General features: G+C 38.3%; 3 protein-coding genes and 1 pseudogene across 3 annotated transcripts; 2 read left to right on the top strand and 2 right to left on the bottom strand.

The window, feature by feature from the left end:
* Window positions 1–1,206: 1,206 nt before the first annotated feature.
* On the bottom strand, window positions 1,207–1,701 carry LOC135204641 (uncharacterized). Its single transcript, XM_064234790.1, has one exon. The coding sequence runs from the start codon at window positions 1,699–1,701 to the stop codon at window positions 1,207–1,209; it is 495 nt and encodes a 164-aa protein (XP_064090860.1).
* Window positions 1,702–3,273: 1,572 nt separating this feature from the next.
* On the top strand, window positions 3,274–4,063 carry LOC135204640 (zinc finger MYM-type protein 6-like). The gene is made up of 2 exons (XM_064234788.1): window positions 3,274–3,608; window positions 3,865–4,063. The coding sequence occupies exons 1-2, from the start codon at window positions 3,274–3,276 to the stop codon at window positions 4,061–4,063; spliced, it is 534 nt and encodes a 177-aa protein (XP_064090858.1).
* A 15-nt stretch (window positions 4,064–4,078) lies between these two features.
* LOC135204639 (zinc finger MYM-type protein 6-like) lies at window positions 4,079–4,923 on the top strand. Its single transcript, XM_064234787.1, has 2 exons — window positions 4,079–4,295; window positions 4,505–4,923. The coding sequence occupies exons 1-2, from the start codon at window positions 4,079–4,081 to the stop codon at window positions 4,921–4,923; spliced, it is 636 nt and encodes a 211-aa protein (XP_064090857.1).
* Window positions 4,924–17,559: 12,636 nt separating this feature from the next.
* LOC135204638 (multidrug resistance-associated protein 1-like) overlaps window positions 17,560–19,846 on the bottom strand; it is a 93,792-nt pseudogene continuing 91,505 nt past the window's right edge.

Raw genomic sequence — 19,846 nt, 5'->3', positions numbered from 1 at the left:
TTTGCAACGATATAAATTTTTATTCTCTTCTCTGTAAGTAAAACAGCATAAAAGAAAATTAGAAATATCTTCGTTCTGTTTTAACACAAAGGACACACAGGTGTTCCTATTCTGATGTCTCTTTGTATTATTTAAATGCAGTGAGTTGGTTCTGGCTTTCTAAAGAGAAGTATCGAACCAAAAGTGTTGTTGTAAATTTCTTCATCTTTTATTTCACTTTTCCACATTTTATATATATCTACGGTCACTTTATTTTCCAAGAGTTCTTTCCTCTTCACTGTTTCCTTAAATTAATTTTAATCTCATGCATTATTTTTCCACCATTTTCTTTCATTTTCTTGCATATCTATAATTATTTTCTTCAGTAACTTTTTCCGTCCATTTATAGTATTTTCACATAACTTAGCTTTCCACTTATAGTATTGCTTTTTCATGGAAGATGCTTCTATCTCCCCCCTTAATGTGACTATTACTGTACTTCTACAAGCTCCTAATATTTTTCTATAAACACCCCTTCTCTCTTCTTGCAATTTTTCGTTTTCTGTATCAGTTAAATTAACTACATTAGTTCCATATAAGACTGATGGTAGAACTATATTTTTCCAGTATGTTTTACTTATAAGTACTTTGTTACAGCTTTTCTCTATCAAGGAATGGGTTAGGTTGGCTAATTTCTGTGCTTTGTCCATCATTTCCTTTTTCTGTAGCTTGAACAGATTTCTAGTATTGTTTCCCTTTATTCGTAAATATGTTATATTCTCCCTCACTTTTATATCCTCAATCTCATCCGGTTTTTCCTTCATTTTGAAAATAATGATGCTGCTTTTCTCTTTATTTATTTCTAGCCCACATATACTTCCTATATCTATTAAAGTCTTTATATCTTTCCTTGCATCTTCTATATTTCCTGCTAATACTAACCCATCATCAGCGAAGAGAAGTGTCCCTATCTTTACTAATTCGTTTTCGAATCCTGTCCCTTCCTCCTCCATTTTCCTAATTATTAAATATGTCATCAGTTTGAAAAGTGATGTAGAACCTGTGCACCCTTGCCTAATTCCACTGGTAATTTCAATTTCCTGTTCAACTCCCTCCCCCCCCTAGGTCGTTTAGTGTGCTATCCCCTTCGTGTAGATTAGCTACTCCCTCTATGATTTTTTAATGTAAATTTATTTTGAACTGTTTCATGACTTCGATCATAACTTCTCATTTTACCGAGTCAAAGTCTTTGCTGTAATCGACAGCTATTACCATTAAAGGTTTTCTATTCCTATAGCTCTCTTCTACACAATATTGTAGTGTAAGGATATTATCTTCAATCCTACTCCCTCCTATGAATCCTGCTTGGCATTCGTGATCTTCTTCATTCATTTTGAGGCGTGCTTCTATTTCGTCTTTTATCAGCATCATGAATACTTTGTATGCTATATTTAATAAAGCTATTGGCCTTAGATCCTTAGCCCTTGGTTTCCTTTTCTTTTCTATCATTTTCGTTCTCGATTTCTTCCAAGATTCAGGCTCTTCTTTGATTTCTAGCTCCTTGTTGTAGCATCTAACTAACACTTCTATAGAGGTTTCGTTCTTCATTAATGCTTGGTAAAGCTCTGGTTTGATTCCATCTGGGCCTGCAGCTTTTTTTGCTTTGAGCTTACTTAGGCAAGCTATGACTTTTTCCTCAGTTATCAGAGGTTCCTTTTGCATTCTATCAATAGGTCCACGTGTCCTCTTAGTACTTTTGGGACTCTATAGTCTCCAATTCTTATGAAATCATCTACTTTTGCCATTTCATTCTCATATTCCATCCTTTTCTTCATTCCAGATTTCCTTTAATTTTATTTTCGTGTTTACTGTATTATATGGTTCTCCAATAATTCACTCATTCGTTCTTTGTTTCAGCCTCATTTAGCTTGCTTCCTGTTCATTATATAAATGTATAATTTCTTTTCTTGGTTTTTTCCTATTTCTTAACTTACCAGAGCTCTTCATTTTTGTTTTTTCTTATTTCTTGTGTTATTTTCTTTTCATATATAATTATCCCTTCTTTTATGAATAGCTGCACTTCTTTCTTCTTCTTCATCTATTTCTTCTCTAGACTTTCCTTTTCGACATCGTCTCTCTCATTTCTTTTGTTCCTATTCAGCTCTTTCCTTTCCTTGATACCTTTTCTTATTTCTTCACTGAAACAGGGTTGCTCTTCTACTTTTTCCTCTACTAGCATCTTCCTCCCAAATGTTCTCACTAACTTGTCTTCTGCTACTTCTCTTATTGATAAGTCTATTTCTGAGATTCTGGCTATGTCTTTATTAGGATCTCTTCTAGTTTTTGAATAAAGTCATTTAGCCTGCAGTGTTTCTCAACGTGGGCCATATGGCCCCCCATTGGGGGCCATGAGATTTTTTCAGGGGCCACAAGGCAAAATTTGAAAAATGGGGGGGCCATGGGGGGGCCACAGAAAATTCTTTAGGACCCACAAAATATATAAATGTGTAATATTTTGAAATAAATCATTAATATGCTTGAGTTTATTTGTTTGAAAAATCATTTCAATTCAATATACCAGGTAATTTTTGCAGACAGGTGAAATATTCAATAATCTCTTCACTCTCTCTCTCTCTCTCTAGCTGGCAGAGTGGTAAAAGGCTGAACTATGACCCATTGACAAAAACCATTCAACTCCTCTCTCTCTCTCTCTCTCTCTCTCTCTCTCTCTTTCTCTATCTCTCTCTCCATCTCTCTCTAGCAGGCAGAGTGGTAAAAGACTGAACTATCAAAGATTATGCTGACTGTAACTTCCGAACGACAACCATTAAGATGTTTATAAACAATTTTAACAGCAACGGTATATGGGTTATAATATAACCGTTATATTGTTTCTTCTTCAATAATAGATCCGTCTTTCAGTTTAACATAGACTTAGAGAGGAGACTTGATTAAGTTCTACCAAAGAGGTTTGTGAAAGATAACTTTTATATCCACATACGTATGTACATACAAACATACATTTATACTTACATACAGTGTACAAACATACATTTATACTTACTACACAGTCTCTTTCATGTACACTCAGTACACACACACATACTTGTCATGAATTTTATTTATCTATTCACTTTATTTGTTATTGAGGGAGGGGTAAGAGTATCTTTTATGGCTAATAACTTTTGCTTTTTTATTTGCTTGTTTGAATATGTGGAGGGCAATGATTTCCCAGACAATAATAGCGGGTACTGAGTTTTAATGAGTTTTGTTTGTTTTTTATTTTAGATAAGCATGACCAGTCCAGCTAAGAAAAAATGCAGACAGTATTCTGTCGAATATATTGCTTTTGGATTCATTGAATCTCCACAAAATACTACAATGCCTATGTGCCTGCTGTGTATGACCTCACTCTCAAATGAAAGTATGCGTCCCAGCAAACTGAAAAAGCATCTGGAGACTGCACATAAAGACAAGAAAGAGCAAGCCGCGCTAGATTTCTTCAAGAAATTACGTGATGAGTTCCAAGGAAGGATGACAGTGAATCATATGTTTACCCAAAAAGTGGCAAAAGTAGACAGAGGGATGTTGGCTTCTTACAAGATAGCCAAATTTGATTGTAAAAGCAGGTAAGCCTCATACTATCGGTGAATCTCTGATCATGCCGGCAGTGGCTGTAGTGCTTTCAACAGTCATGAATTAGAGTCCACAAGAGGTAACTAGTGTTATTCCTCTGAGCAACTCCTCAGTATCACGCCGTATTGATGAGATGGCAGCTGATGTTGAAAACCAATTAATCTCAAAACTGCAGGTGAATGATTTCTCGCTTCAACTCGACGAATCAACTTTACCTGATAATTCTGCTCTTTTGATGGCATTTGTGAGGTTTCTTGATGTAGATGAAATATGTCAAGAAATGCTTTTCGCATTGAAATTAACGACTGACACTAAAGGAGAATCCATCTTCAAAAAACTTGAGGTCTATTTTGAGGAGAACAACATTCCACTCAAGAACATTGTGGCTTGTGCAACAGATGGCGCTGCTGCTATGATAGGAAGGTATCGGGATTCAGTGCTTACTTAAAAAAAGCTGTTCCTAATGTCGTTTGTGTGCACTGTGTTGTTCGACCGGCAGCACCTGGTTGCCAAAAACCTAGCAGGACGTCTTCATGAAGCACTTGGGCATGTTATCAAGGCTGTCAACTTGATAAAAAGTAGTGCACTGAAAGATCGCCTCTTTCAGCAATTATGTGAAAAGAACAATGAAGAATTTGAAAAACTTGTGTTGCACACAGAAGTCAGGTGGCTTTCTAAAGGTAATTGCCTGAACCGTTTTGTTGCACTTTGGAACAGTGTTATCTCTTTCTTTAGTGGGACAGAACTTGGACAGAAACTTGTTGATGCAAAGAGTGACATCTTCTACTACCTGTCTGACATATTTGAAAAGCTAAATGTTCTGAACAAAGAGCTTCAAGAAATAACTCCACCATGTTTTCCTGCAAGGAGGCAATTACTACATTTAAAGGGAAACTCAAGCTGTTCTGGTTGAACCTTGGAAGACGAGAGTTTGCACAGTTTCCTTCCTTAGCAGTTATTTCCACCGATCTGCTTGATGATGACCTAGCAGTGTATGTTGACCATCTGAAGCAGTTGCGTAATGATATGGACACTCGCTTCTCTGACCTACTCCAAATGACTGTGCCACACTGGTTTGTGGATCCCTTCATTGCTGATGTATCTGAAGTTGATGTCACCTTACAAGAAAGTCTCATTGAACTTCAGAATAACACAACAGCTCAAGCAAGGTTCAAGCGTGGAGGACACCAGAAGCTGTGGATGAATCAAGATGTGTATAAGAAGTACCCAATACTCTGGAAAGATGTGAAGTTGCTCTTACTTGCCTTCCCACGTCTTACTTGGTTGAGACTGGTTTCAGTCGGGTGATGTACCTGCTGTCAAAGACACGAAATCGCCTTGACATAGAAAAAAAGAGACGATTTACGTCTCTCTCTGACAGCTTTCAAGCCAAACATTGACAAGTTGGCAGCCTTGCATCAGTCACAGGGATCCCACGAAACCTTTCAAGATAAAGCCAATTGTACCTACATGTATTCCTTGTTTTTTTATTCCTTTTGTAAATAGATAAGTGTTTAAATAAAATATTTTTCCAATTAATATTGGTATTTGATTCATGCCTGAAATTAGTGTTTTGAGTACATGGTACTACTCAAACTAGAACCATTAATATAACCTTCCCTAGGCGTATTAAGGTGATGGACGGAAGGCGGGTGTGTGTGTGTGTGTGTGGGGGGGGGGGGGGGGGGGTAAGAACTCAGAGTTGGCATGGAGGGGCCACAACAACTTGCACTGGATTGAAGGGGGCCACCACCAGAAAAAGGTTGAGAAACAGTGCAGGCTACCTTCATCTGTTTTGAAGTATTTGACTTCCTCCCATTTACCCTGGTTGAAATTCCTGTTCTGTCCTTTGAATGTCAAGTTAATCGTAATTAGCTTATGGTCAGAGATATCAAATTCATTTTGTCTTCATCAATTACCATCTCATGAAAATTTGCATAGAACTTCTCATTGGACTATAGCAAATCTATTACACTTTTCATCTGCATCCTCTCCCATGTGTAGACTCCAGTGTATCTGTCTTCTCCGTTAAGTAGTATTAGCCTATGCTCATTCATCCATTCTAGCACTATTTCCCCGTTTCTGTGTATTCTGGTGGTCTAAGAAACCTACATGGCCATTAAAATCTCCTAATAATAATGATTTTTGGTCATTTATGTTTTTAATAATGTTTTCACATTCTAATTTCATTCCTTTAGTTTTTATCCTCCTCTGTATTTCCTACTGATAAGTATAATAACAAATAATGAATAATATTATTTGTATATTTACATTTTGCACACAATAAATCTTTGCTAATGGTGTCCACCATGTTTAACTCAGTGTTATCACTGTTTCTATATAGCATCATTAACCCTCCTTTTTTGTCTTTCATCTCCCTCATTTTTTCTTTTTTTGTTTTATTTATACCTTTACTTAATGCTAATGACAAACAAAAACTTGTCGTGCACGAGTGTAGAGTGTAAAGTCATAGAGAGAGAGAGAGGCCATTGTAAGTACAGCACTGGTGGTGGACTTCTCAGTTGGAATCTTCATACTGTGTTTTTGTACAAATTAAAAAGGAAGTTGAAAAGGTGAGAGTTGTCTACTTGAGAACTTAACGAGTACGAGATCTAGGTTCTCCCAGTCTGGCCTGCAGAAACAAGTTCTTTCGCCAATTCTGGGAAAGGGGCAACCAGGGATAAGCAAAAGAAAAATAAAAGAATGACGAACAAGGAACTAAGGAGGAACATTAAAAAAGAATTAGGACTCCGCTGAAAATACCAAAAAAACTAATTGGTGACATGCAGAGAAAAATAGAGAGGACATAATTTAGTTACTAACTTGGTCTCAGCCTTCCGGCAAACACTTGTGTGGTATGTGTGTTTGATTACTCACGATATGTTTTCCTTTGTTCTGCTATGTCCCATTGTCTATTGTAAGAGTATCCCAATAAAGCATGGTAAGATGACAGCCGCTGTATAAATAATCACCTTCGTAGCTTAAAGGAATCTGGACTTATATCGTCTTAGAAAAGAACTGTGCCACCTTAGCCTAAATGAACGTCATGGCAACCCATCCTAAAAGGAATTCAAATCAATAGGAACCACCGGAGAAAATACAATTAAATTCTTGTAGGATCGTTGAATAGAGTTGAGTTGAATATAGAATTTAGGCCAAAGGCCAAGCACCAGGGACCTATGAGGTCATTCAGCGCTGAAATGGAAACTTCACAGAGTTAGGAGAGGGTGGAAAGTAAGATGAAGAATGAGAATATGAAAGGAGGTACAGTAAAAGGAACGAAAGGGGTTGCAGCTAGAGGCCGAAGGCATGCTGCAAAGAACCTCAAGTAATGCATATAGTCCACTGCATGAGGTCCACTGACGGCACTAACCCCATACGGGGCTTGCAGGATTGTCAAGCCAGAAATACACGGCATTTCTTGGTGAGTAAAGTCCTACATTGGATACTTTTAACATAACATCATGATAAATAAGTAAAATTCTGCCAGAAACTGCGCCTTCATTACCTCAAAATTGGCCAAAACACCCTCACACACACATACTTGCCTCTAGGTTTTTTTTTAATGGCTGGTTGGAGGAACATAAGCGTTTTTAGAACAAATGTAAACAAGGGACTGGTGCTATTCCAAAGGTGGTCTGGTCATTTCTGAGGACTCAGAATGTGACAGGCTTGTGAAAAGGGTGTGGGTATCATTCTAAGAGTAGGAGAGATGAGCCTTGTGGGTGAGAACTACAGAGTTCTCACAGAACAGAAGTAATCTAAGATATAGATGTAATCAAGACATCATTAAAATGGCTAGGTTACCATTAAAATTAACAGAAAAAAAAAACAGTAAAAATATAAGGAAAAAAACTTTAACAAACTTAACCTAATCTAACCTATAGACTACTAACCTCACCTCATCTAACCCGCTAAGGACCCCTCTTGTAAGGACAACGCTTTTTCCCTATTTTCATTGTATCCAATCATCAAGTCGCGTTGTTCTTACTTCCATCCGATAGAGCGTTCCGCGGCCTTTCCGCCGATGTATAACGCTTGCAATTCCATTAATTGTACGCCTTAACATATTTTAAAAGTAAGAAAAATGTAAGAAAACACAAATCTACTCTCTCAGAGTCATTCCTGTTCACGTGCGAGTCTGTACTACTTATCAATACCCAGCTACCTGTCTTAATCTCTGGTCCTCACACTCTCTTCCCAAGAGAACCACCCCATCCAAGAACTACCATAGTAGCAGATCGAATTATACCATTTACAAATGTAGGCAGTTTTCCCTCTTATTCTGACTTGGAATCTCATTTCCGAAATGTAATAGGTCTCTGTCCTTAGAGAGGTATGTATGCTTCTATACTCGGTTTTTTTTTTTCCTTCTGTCCACCCGCCTGTGGTGTTTGCGTATGGTAAGTTGGTAACACTGTGTCCCAGGCTTTAGATAGTTACACTCAGCTCACATTCACATTTATAATAATATCCTATTTCGCATATTAACGGTGTAACTTTGCAAACAGTAAATTATTAAAACACTTTTCAGTTGCAAATATACACCCAGATATCCTTTTATTTACCTTAAACTTACACAGCGTAACTATTTAAAGCATGGGATGCAGTGTTACCATGCGAAAACACCACAGGCGGATAAACAGATGAAAATAATAGAGTATAGTGGGATGCAGCAACAGCAAAAATCTGGAACGATGAAAGAGGAATAATTGAATAACATCTCCAGAGTGTGTCACTTGCATTGATTTGCAATACAAGAAGACATATATCTTAGGATAGATTGGGTGAGGTTTCTGCTGAAGTTATTTTCATCTGGAATTCTTCAGTATTTGATATACACAGAGACCCATTACATTTCGGGAATGAGATTCCAAGTCAGAATAAGGGAGAACTACCTACATTTGTGAAAGGTATAATTCGATCTGCTACTATGGTAGTTCTTGGATGGGGTGGTTCTCTTGGGGAAGAGAGTGCGAGGACCAGAGATTAAGACAGGTAGCTGGGCACTGATAAGTAGTACAGACTCGCACCCTGAACAGAAATGACTGAGACAGTAGATTTGTGTTTTCTTACATTTTCTTACTTTTACAATAATTTATGGCGTACAATTAATGGAATTGCATGTGTTATACATCGGCGGAAAGGCCGCGGAACGCTCTATCGGATGGATGTAAGAACAACGCGACTTGATGATTGGATACAATGAAAATAGGGAAAAGGCGTTTTCCTTACAAGAGGGGTCCTTAGCAGGTTAGGTGAGGTGAGGTTAGTCTAGAGGTTAGATTAGGTTCAGTTTGTTAAAGTTTTTTCCTTATATTTTTACTGTTTTTTCTGCTAATTTTGAGGGTAGCTAGTTGATAGGTTTGGTTAGGAGTTTGGAGATGAAATTCACGATTTCTCATAGTTTTTAGGTGATATATTTTTAATAATGTCTGACCTTTACAACTATATCTTAAATTACTTCTTTTCTGTGGTTCTCATCCACAAGGCTCATCTCTCCTACTCTTAAGAATGATATCCACACCCTTTTCATAATCCTGTCAGCTTCTGAGGCCCTCAGAAATGACCAGACCACCTTTGGAATAGTACCAGTCCATTGTTTATATTTGTTCTAAAAAGCTTATGTTCCTCCCAGCCATTAAAAAAAAACCTAGAGGCAAGTATGTGTGTGTGTGTGAGGGTGTGTTGGGCCAATTTTGAGGTAATGAAGGCGCAGTTTCTGGCAGAATTTTACTTATTTATCATGATGTTATGTTAAAAGTATCCAATGTAGGACTTTCTTCACCAAGAAATGCTGTGCATTTGTGCTTTACCCATCTGCAGGCCCGAACTGGGTTAGTGCCAGTCAGTGGACATAGCTGCAACCCTTTCATTCGTTTTTACTGCACCTCCTTTTTATATATTTTTTATCGTTTAAAAAACTCCTTTTATTTATTTGTTACGAGTCATCTGGATGATAGATGAAATTGATACTAATTGTGTTTTTTTTTACTTAAGTTTTTTAAAAGGTTTTTCGAAATGAAAAATAAGTTATTTAAACATTTAGTTTATACGTAAGGGACACACACACCACACACAAACCTAAAGACAAGATTCCCCTAATATTAAAACCCTCTCATTATTACCTTAACACCTATAATAATAATAATAATAATAATGAACCAAACAAAAACTTCTTTCAGTTTTTCTTCTGAAGATTGAAAAAGAAACCCACAAATTCAATTTGTATCTTGTTTACTTCTAAGTGTGGAGTAAAACTAAATGTAAATACTTAGAAGTAAAACAAGATACAAATTGAATTTGTGGTTTTCTTTTTCAATAATAATAATAATAATAATAATAATAATAATAATAATAATAATAATAATAATTATATATATTTAATATATATATATATATATATATATATATATATATATATATATATATATATATATATATATATACATATACATACAGACAATGAAACAAAATATCAACAAAAAGACAAAATGATTCTTTAAAATTCGTAACGCAAACATCATTACATCCAGGATATCAATACACGAGAAGTGAATATATACATCTCTCAAAGGTGAGAGAGAGAGAGAGAGAGAGAGAGAGTTCTCACAGCAAGCAAGGACCATCAGTCTAGCACAGGACGCCCGAAGAAGAAGGAGGGTACCGCTTACTTGACCCGTGGACCGACGGACCAGGAGGGCCATATCTTCGCTGGGGGCCAAAATACCTTCACCTACTTTTCGACAACGGCGTACGTCACCAGGTTAGGAGATTTTTATTGATTAAGTAAGGGTGCTAGTTATTATTATTATTATTATTATTATTATTATTATTATTATTATTATTATTATTATTATTTTTATTTTAAGGTGTTAAGGTAATACTGGGTGTTTTTTTTATATTGTTTTTAGATTTTTTTGTACAGAAGAGGAATTGTTCATATTTCGTTGTGTGTGTGTGTGTGTGTGTGTGTGTGTGTGTGTGTGTGTGTGTGTGTGTGTCTCACGTATAACTGTTTAAATAAACTGTTTTTTTTTCGAAAACCTTTAAAAAAACCAAAGTAAGAAAACAAACAATTAGTACCAATTTCATCTATCATCCAGATGACTCCTAAAAATAAAAATATTTTCAAAACGATTAAAAAATATGTCTATAATTCATCACCATTTGCGTATATAATTAAATGCAATGAATTGAAGATAACACCGAAATTATTTTTAATTAATTAACAGCGGTACCTACGTGACTTAATTATTTAAGCTTTCTGCTTCGAACGTGAGTTTTGGGAGATGAAGGTCCGGCAAACATTACGGTTTCAGTTGAACAATTATTAGTCTAGTTACTGTAGTACTACGAGAGAGAGAGAGAGAGAGTGTGTGTTAACGCTAACTATCACTTGTTCTATATATTCACCGCTACAGAGAGAGAGAGAGAGAGAGAGAGGTTCGTTAAATAGTTAAAAACAAAATAGACAACGCAACAGTACTAAATCCTGTTCACACACACACACAGAGTTAACGCTAACTGTATCACTTGTTCTGTATATATTCACCGCTACGGAGAGAGAGAGAGAGAGAGAGAATTAAACTGTTAATCCACCCTATGGAGGTCAGGATGAGAGAGAGAGAGAGAGGTTTGTTGAATATACTTATACAATAAACTACTCTACGTACAGTACTAAATCCTGTATTCACGGTGAGAGAGAGAGAGAGATAGAGAGAGAGAGAGAGAGAAGAGAGGAGAGTTCAACTGTTTAATCCACCCTAAGGAGATCAGGATGAGAGAGAGAGATGAGAGAGAGAGAGGACCATTGCCCTGGGACGTGAAACTTAAGTTTGGGTGGTAAAACGGACATCGTAGCTATAGACGGGATAGAAGAAGTTCACTCGCTTGTGACGTCACACATCATCTTCTTCCTTATTCTTCTTCATAGTATTCCTGAATATTACTTCCTGTTTTGGAGGTATATATTGAAAGAATGGCGTTTATATCAATAGGCCGAGGATGTTTACTGGTCCGTACTTGTATTATGATGCATTTGGATGTATTTTAAACATTCATCGAGGTAAATATATTCAAATATATCTCGAAGACGACTGGTCGTTCTCGAAATATTGAAGTATGGTCTACAATTGCATTGAAATATTTAGGACTGCATTTTAAACAATAACTAAAGTAAATATATTCAAGTATATTTCACAGACTTGTAATATCTAAATATTTAAGTAGATTTTCAGGAAATTTTTAAATATAATTCTGCGACGATGGCCAATTTTGTCTCTTGGGCCGAAGATGTAAACTAAAAATTATCCCCAGTCACCAAAAAGATATTCCAAAATTTCAAGAACAGTCCCTGGATTATAATTAAATACATTTACCTCAAGGAATGCTTTAAAATACATTCAAATATATTCTAATGCAACTGTATCCCAACGAACAGTATCAGCTTTCAATATATACCTCCAAAACGGGAAGGAGAAGAGAGAGAGAGAGAGAGAGAGAGAGAGAGAGAGAGAGAGAGAGAGAGAGAGATCCAATCCATTTTTCTTATGGTGCCATTTCGTAGTCTATCTTGACATTCTTGATATTCTTCTTAAAAGCTTTATCCTCAATCTGTCAAAGTCTTGTAAATCACAAATTTACAACTGGATAAATTGTTCTGCTCAGTTGCAGATTAGACTGTAAGAAAATGTACTACAACATCTTACTCGCATTGCTGATCTTCATTACTGAAAACACCAGACACAAAATGCCTATTTAGTTCTTGGTAAATTCTCTAAAATATGTGACTTTGGTTTTTCAGGGACTTCCAAATGCAGTTATCATGGGCAGGCAGGGTCCTGCTCGTCCTCTTCCTGAGGAGCATCTCCTCGTGCCACGCAGAAGACGGCTTCGCCATGAACATCCAGTCCGACCCGCTCTTTGATTATCTGGTGAATTCGAACTCTAATTTCCCCAGGAGTGGAAACATCCCAACTGCAGGCAAGGCCACCTTCAACATCTACCCGACATTCGTCAGGGACGGCGGCCTGAACGCGGAGACAGTATACCACTCTGCGAAGAAGGCGAAGACGCAGCGGGTGGCAGGTGCCGCACGAACCTACAATACACGGATACCCAAGGCAGGGCATCTATCAGAGGGCAGCAAACCAGCAGTAGTTCCACTCCAAGGCAGCCTAATCAACATCAGGCACATCCTCCCTCTATCAACTATGGCAACGCTGTCCACATAGAAGGTAACTTCCAGGGGAATTCTAGTCCAGGCTCCGCGCAACATCAGAGGAACGCTTCAATTACTACCGGACAGCCGACTCACCCGCAATCACCGCTGGTGTCCTTCAACATGCATTCTGAGCCACATTTTTACCCGAATATACCAAGTACATTCCACCCTTCTGTCCCAAGCAACAATCACCAACACAATCCAGGGCAATCAAGTACTACTACTACAGAGAGAACCGTTTTCAGAATCAACTCGAAACTGCTCGTAAACACCTCCGACATTTCTACTCTCGTGGAACTGTTACGTCGACAAGATCAACATTTCCACGAAGGGGAATTCCTCAATGGAAACATTAACACCCAAGGCCAACAAAACCCTGATCATTCTAACATATTTCCAGTGACTTTCCCAGGGCAACAGTCCATGATTCGTTCAGCACCAACCAACCAATACCCAGGCGATGATACATGACATGTTACAGCCTGCCCCACTCCCAGGAGCTGCCACACCAATACCTGCCTTTCTGCCCTTGACAAGTCAAGACTCTCCACTGACAGAGAGTCAAAGCTTGGCAATTCTAAGAGGTCAAATTTCCCCCCAAAATCTGCAACACCTTCCCAATGTACCAACTACAGCGGCTACCGTCATACCCACGTCAAACACCGTGAACATCCACGTTCCGAGTGGGTCTGCAGTCTCCACGCACCAACACCAAGCTGACATAGCTGACATCCTGACTAACCTACAAATTCTGACCATTCTGATGAATCAGGACAACAAGACAAAAGCAGTTATTAATGGGGTTGCACATAATAAACAACCGCCTTTATACTTTAACGGCAACCAAGAACCGACCGTTGGCGAGAACATCCCACAGTTACGCCATTTTGCCGACTCGGCGGTTGTGAATCCTTTCGATCAACTCCAAGTTCAAGCGCGTACTCGACCTCTTGGTACTGGCAGCCTGCCACTTTATGCTAATCAGTTTGGTTTCACTGCCAACCAACAGTCCGATACTAAACGTGACTATTCCCTCGATGAAAGACAACTGGGGTGAAATCAGATCTCATAAAAAAAAACCTTCCCTGTTTCAACATGCAAGCATTCCAGAGAAATGGGAATCCGAATGACACGGGGACCATGACAAGCAATCCCAGAATCAATTCTGCCAGTATTCTCAATTCCTGGCCAGGATCCCAAAGCCAGAATGACTACAATAGTTTGCTCAGTCAACTCATACTCAAGCAAATGTTGTTGTCTGAATCGAAAGACTTGACTCACACACTTACCGCCGAACAAAACACGAAGCTGCCAACTAGCACCACATTTCAAGTGGTAAATCCAGACAACGCTCCTCATCCACAAGACACTCCAGGAGACATCTTGGAGCTGAAGAATACATATACTGTCAATACTACAAAACCTGGTGATATTAGAAAACCATCACCGAACACAATATCTCCGGAGACGACACTTTTACAAAGTGTGATGCCGACAGCCACTTCACTTCCCCTTACAAAATGTCAGACCATCTCTTTATTGACTACAGATACAAGCACAAGCCATTTGGGCACGCAGAGTTAGATAACAGCAACTCTCTTGATAGCACACTACAAAACACGCCATCTTCTGTCTCTCACTTAACCCCCCAAGAAATACAACAGCTGGAAACGTATCAAACCCTCGTGAACGCATTCAATAATCGGTACCAAAACCCAGCCGAGGAGGGCCACCAGAATTACGTGAACGATGCCACGACACACAGCTCTCAAGATCTGATTCTTGCCAGCATTCTCCAGGCTCAAGTCCTGAAGAAGCCTGACCCTACGCCACCATTCCTCGGACCTAATGATCCCTACGTTCCAGCAATTCACGGCGACAGCATAGACACCCTGCACTCATTCTTTGCCCAGCCACCAGCACCACACCAGTATCTGTACCAAGCGGCTCCTCACAATTAACCCACCCTTCCGAAACACCATCCTGCCAGCAGGAGTTCCGTTCCCCGTCCGGGCTGGAGGCGGAGGCGGAGGTGGTGGAGGTGGTTCCAGTTACACCAGCATCCAGGAGTGTCTCAAGAACACTGCGTGCGCTCTCTTCCTGGCGGGTATTGTGGCCACCGGGACGACGGCTGCCCTCGCCATTCCTGTTCTGACACCCCTATTTGGAGCCGGCTTCCTGGGGAAGAGACGGAGAAGAGGAATTCGACACTTTATCATCAGACCGGAAAAAACTGTCGAATTTATAGATAATTATTTCCAGTACCTCAATGGAACAAATACAGAAGAGATTACTGAAGAGGCAAAGTGCATTTACGACATCTTCAGGAACCCTGATGCAAGCTCTTCAACAGCCGTACTGGAAAGCCTCTTTAAGTACATATTTGAAAATAGAAATAAGACACTGATTATTTCTGCAAATGAAATTCTTACCATCAGCAAAGATTCCATAGTAAATACTTCATCAGTGTTGTCAGCAAACAACACGGAAATGGGTATAACAGAAGAAATTGTACGTCAAGAAAACAATAGTAAAATTAATAACTTGGCATTGAGCAATATGAGTAATCACACGTCAAATCATTCAGGCTTATTGGATGACGACCAGGCACTTTCTAAATGGACTGCTGAGGCTCAGGACACAATACCACTCGATGTAAACTCTAACAGTGAGTCTGACATTAATCAGTACATGCAGACATTCCAAGTGAGCTCACTGCCAAATTCAGACAGAAACCAATTAAAAGAAAGAACGGCTCATTCCGAACACCAGCAGGAGATTGGAATTACAGAATCAGCTTTACGAAGTATGCAACATTTTCCCAGTGCAGAGTGGCTTCAAAACAGGTACACTCCCCAGAGGTTACGTCCCACACCACCACCTAATGTACTCATAAGAACAGCTCCAATCTTTCCCAACCTAAAGTATACGCATCCTGGTAATACTTTAGGAGAAAAACTTCAAAATTACCTATCAGCTGCCAAAAGTCAAATGGAAACACACAACCTTTACCAACATGTACCAGGCTTTCCATCATATATTACCACCACCACACAGGCTCCTAGTTTCGAGAATCTTTTCTCTTTTGCCGCTCAACTTCCGGCGAATGCACCACAAGCTGACCATCAACCTAGGAACAAACTTGGTCTGGTGGGATCTGATAGTTTCCAATCAAATCAGTCGCATGAGAATAATACCAACGCTTCTTTGGGGATCATCAACTTTTATCATAATTTGTGCCATGCTCTCAGTGAACCAGGAATACCTCGTAGCATCGTCACTTCCTTCATCGCACAGAGATGCTTAGCATTTGTTCAGGCTGGCCTCATCCAGTAACAAATGTCTGGAGCGACTACAAATACTGAGCATTAGCGCTTATACTCCATTTCACTTACACGAGCATGGTTGGTTTGATCCGTCTAGTGTAAAAAATAATTCAAGGCGACCTTCTGATGTCACTACCATATGAATCCCAATCTATTAGGTGCTAAGCAGATTTTGCCTATATTTGGGTCCCAATGACTAATATTTTGCACTGATATGGGTACAACCACCTAAGATTGGGAAACCGTTCCCAAAACTGTCATGGAGAATTATTCCACACACAACAGCTGGTTCTGAATGTACTTTATACATTCCTTTCAAGACTTCTGAAGACAGGAAGATGTCCAAACTGTCTTCATTCCACGCCAATTCTAAATCTACTGACCTCAGTACAACAATCCACAAAGATTTTCTTACCTCACTGCTTTACCTATTTCACTAAATAGGTCCGGGTTACTGGTACCTGACCCTATAACTGTACACCTTTGGGTTTCATGATAATTCTGTTTCTTGTTAATTATTTATTTTATTGTTTTAATGTGTATTTATTCAATAAATTATATCTTAAGAAATTGTCGTTTCATTAATCAACATAAACCATTTCTGCAAGTAAAGTAAGAGCTCATATTTGATACATAGAAAATCTCCTACTATTTGATGCACTACATTACATGACTCACCTAACAAAGGCTTATGACCGTTAAAAGGCTATTTCAGACTAGCCACCTCTGACCCCGTTTTCTATTTTCACAGCGCTTGTAAAACACGCAAGTATCTAATGCCAGCTGAAAGTCTATGATGTTAAGAAGACTTTCAATATTATAGAAAATGTGATATCAGTCCCTTTCGTTTTTTTTTTTTTTATGGTGTTTTTACATTGCATGGAACCAGTGGTTATTCAGCAACGGGACCAACGGCTTTACGTGACTTCCGAACCACGTCGAGAGTGAACTTCTATCACCAGAAATACACATTTCTCACTCCTCAATGAAATGGCCGAGAATCGAACCCGCGACCACCTAAGTGCGAAGCTAATACCATACCAACCACACCGCTGAGGCGCTTATGATACAGACATCAGTCCCCACGCACCGATTTCATTCTCCTATGAAATGGTAATTTTAATTTGGATTGCAAGGGGAGTTTTCATTTTTTTTTTTTTTTTTTTTTTGGTTAGCTCGATGTTCTGTACTCTATATTTGACTTGGCTTGTCTCTAAAAAAAATTATATTCTAAACTAGTTTAAACATAGCAACCTGTGTTTCTAGATTCTCAAAGGGCCTGCAACAAAGGTTTTGTTCTTAAAAGAACAGTATTTATTGGGACAATGTTAATTTAAACACTAATTTTGAAAGAAAATCATGAGAATATCTCCAATTTTTATTCATCTATAAATAACATGACTTTAAAACAGATCAAAATCTATCGATCAATGTTCAGATCATCCCTGCATCTTTGACCATCTTGTAAAACAAGGAATCCACACTTTTCAAGAGGGCTGACGGAGAGTCAAACTCAGCGATCTGGCCTTGATCCAGCACCATCACCCTAAAAGTGTAGAAAGACATGATTAAAATGGATGAGAATATTTCATGTATCTAAACTTACATGAGCACAATGGACAAACTCGAAGATATTCTACACATTTCATAAAGTACAACACACGGCTTTTACGTAGGTCATGGAAAGCCATCGAGACACTGTTCTTTGACTTCTTTTAGAATTTTGGAGTTGAAAATCCCAAAGATTTGTAATATGGCAGACCAAGTCAAGAACATCAGAAGTAAACTAAAGAAGCAGACTACAGCACAGGGAATGAAAAGCCAGCTACAGCCAGAGGTTCTGTGCCAGTAGTACACTGGCTGTCACTGGTATTAGCATAATAGACTCTGACTGCATGTCTTGGATAGACCAAGGAAAAAAAAAAAAAAAAAAAAAGCCAAATGACAGATGACAGGCATCAAATGAATTTCCCAAAAATACCAAATTAATGTCCCGCTTTTGAACTATGTAATGTGGGCTATAAACACAAGATTATGACATCAAGTGAAGTCAGGGGTACAGTTTGGAGAGGGTTCCAGAGTAGAATACGTCCATCAATGATAAACTATTAAAAAAAAAAAAAAAAAAAAAAGTAGCAAAAACAAGTACCTATAAATTCTGACTTAACACTAAGGAAAGCTCAACAAACCAACACAGAGAAAGCGCGAGAAAAAATTATTCATAAAAATGAAACAAAAAATATGCCTATTTTAGGATGACACTTTATACTCTGCAACTTGCAAAGCATTGGAACCTCCAAAAAATTTTATACTGCAGGGAATGAAAGATCCCGCCTGGGAGCGTCACACCGCATTATGTTAACGTAAGAGACACGAATAGTTCTTGGCAACAGTCTAAATCTTAATTAGAATGAACGATCAAGACGGCAGAATTCCTTAATAATAGCATCAAGATATTCGAGTATTCGGTAACGGAAATGTCCTTCATCAGGGAATATTTTAGACCTAGACTATGAGAAGCTTCGCCAGGCACTAGGCTCGACTGATTAACACTTGATTGCGTTTCAAAGTTAAATTTAGAGTGTAAAAAAGTAATGAAACAGCACGTTATGTGAAGGAAAATTTTCTAAATTTTGAGTAAACCGAATTGATTGCAGTATGCAAAGGTTGATAAAATAAAGATTTATTCACATTAGGTACAAAGATAATTAAAGGAATCGATAGTGTGTGTGTGTGTCCGATTGTCTGGGAGAGAGTAATCAGCGTGTGTACACTTGGTTCTTAAGAAGTGCACGAAATAAATTAATTGTCCCACAATAAATCAACTTACTGTTAGCAAACGGCAGACTTTTCAAACAAACATGAAGATTTTACAAACAAATAAGTAATTAGTCAAGAATGCAAGAAAAGGACAGAAAGAAACAATAACTTTTCACAGGAAGCCACTTAAACAATCAAAGGCATGCAGAACGTTGAAAGCGGCGCCAGTTTGTTTATTGCAGAGCTGAGTTACTTTTACAGCAGTAAAAATATCGTAAAAAGCAATTATCACTAGACTGGTATTTACCGTAACAAAAATAAAAGTGATTTGGGCAGATCGAGTGTAAGTGAAAGAGATGGGTGAATAATTATCCCAGATCAGCTAATAAATCCACGGGAAGCAGAGCCATTCTTTTCTCTCTCTCTCACCGCACCGAACACTGACTCGAGCAAGTGTGTGTTTGTGTGTGTTTCTCTCTCTCTCTCAACACTGACTCGAGCGTTATTTCTTTTTACCGTGTTGCATTTGTTTTCATGTTTTATCATTGTTAAATTCATTGTGAAATATAATTTTTTTATGTGCATTGGTACTGCTTTTATGTACATATTATAATAAAGATTTCACTGCCTCTTCTCTCCTTAACAATACCACGACGCACGATAACTTGATAACTTAAAATCATTCATTCTTTATTCCTCAAAAATATAAACGCTACCTCACTCTACCTCAAGTTAGCTGTGTATCACCGCAATGAAAGGCTTTGTTCTTTTATTTACTATTTTGCTAATATTGGGTAACTCAGGGTCCAAAGAGTATAGGTCTTGTCAGCGCTGACCCAAAAGGAAGGTCCTTTATTAATCCAATGGACAACAGTAAATACTATGTGTTTGCGGATGCTTTCCATCTAGTTAAGCTTTT

Source organism: Macrobrachium nipponense, chromosome 47 (assembly GCF_015104395.2).
Source record: "Macrobrachium nipponense isolate FS-2020 chromosome 47, ASM1510439v2, whole genome shotgun sequence".
NCBI lineage: Eukaryota > Metazoa > Arthropoda > Malacostraca > Decapoda > Palaemonidae > Macrobrachium > Macrobrachium nipponense.
This window is presented reverse-complemented; position numbering and strand designations above follow the sequence as displayed.

Excerpts from the sequence above, each read along its gene's own strand:
- LOC135204640 (XM_064234788.1), top strand. The coding sequence starts at position 3,274 with ATGACCAGTCCAGCTAAGAAAAAATGCAGACAGTATTCTGTCGAATAT. Across the intron at positions 3,609-3,864 it reads AAATTTGATTGTAAAAGCAG|GTTTCTTGATGTAGATGAAA; the intron begins GTAAGCCTCATA and ends GGCATTTGTGAG.
- LOC135204641 (XM_064234790.1), bottom strand. The coding sequence starts at position 1,701 with ATGCAAAAGGAACCTCTGATAACTGAGGAAAAAGTCATAGCTTGCCTA.
- LOC135204639 (XM_064234787.1), top strand. The coding sequence starts at position 4,079 with ATGTCGTTTGTGTGCACTGTGTTGTTCGACCGGCAGCACCTGGTTGCC. Across the intron at positions 4,296-4,504 it reads AGTCAGGTGGCTTTCTAAAG|GGAAACTCAAGCTGTTCTGG; the intron begins GTAATTGCCTGA and ends CTACATTTAAAG.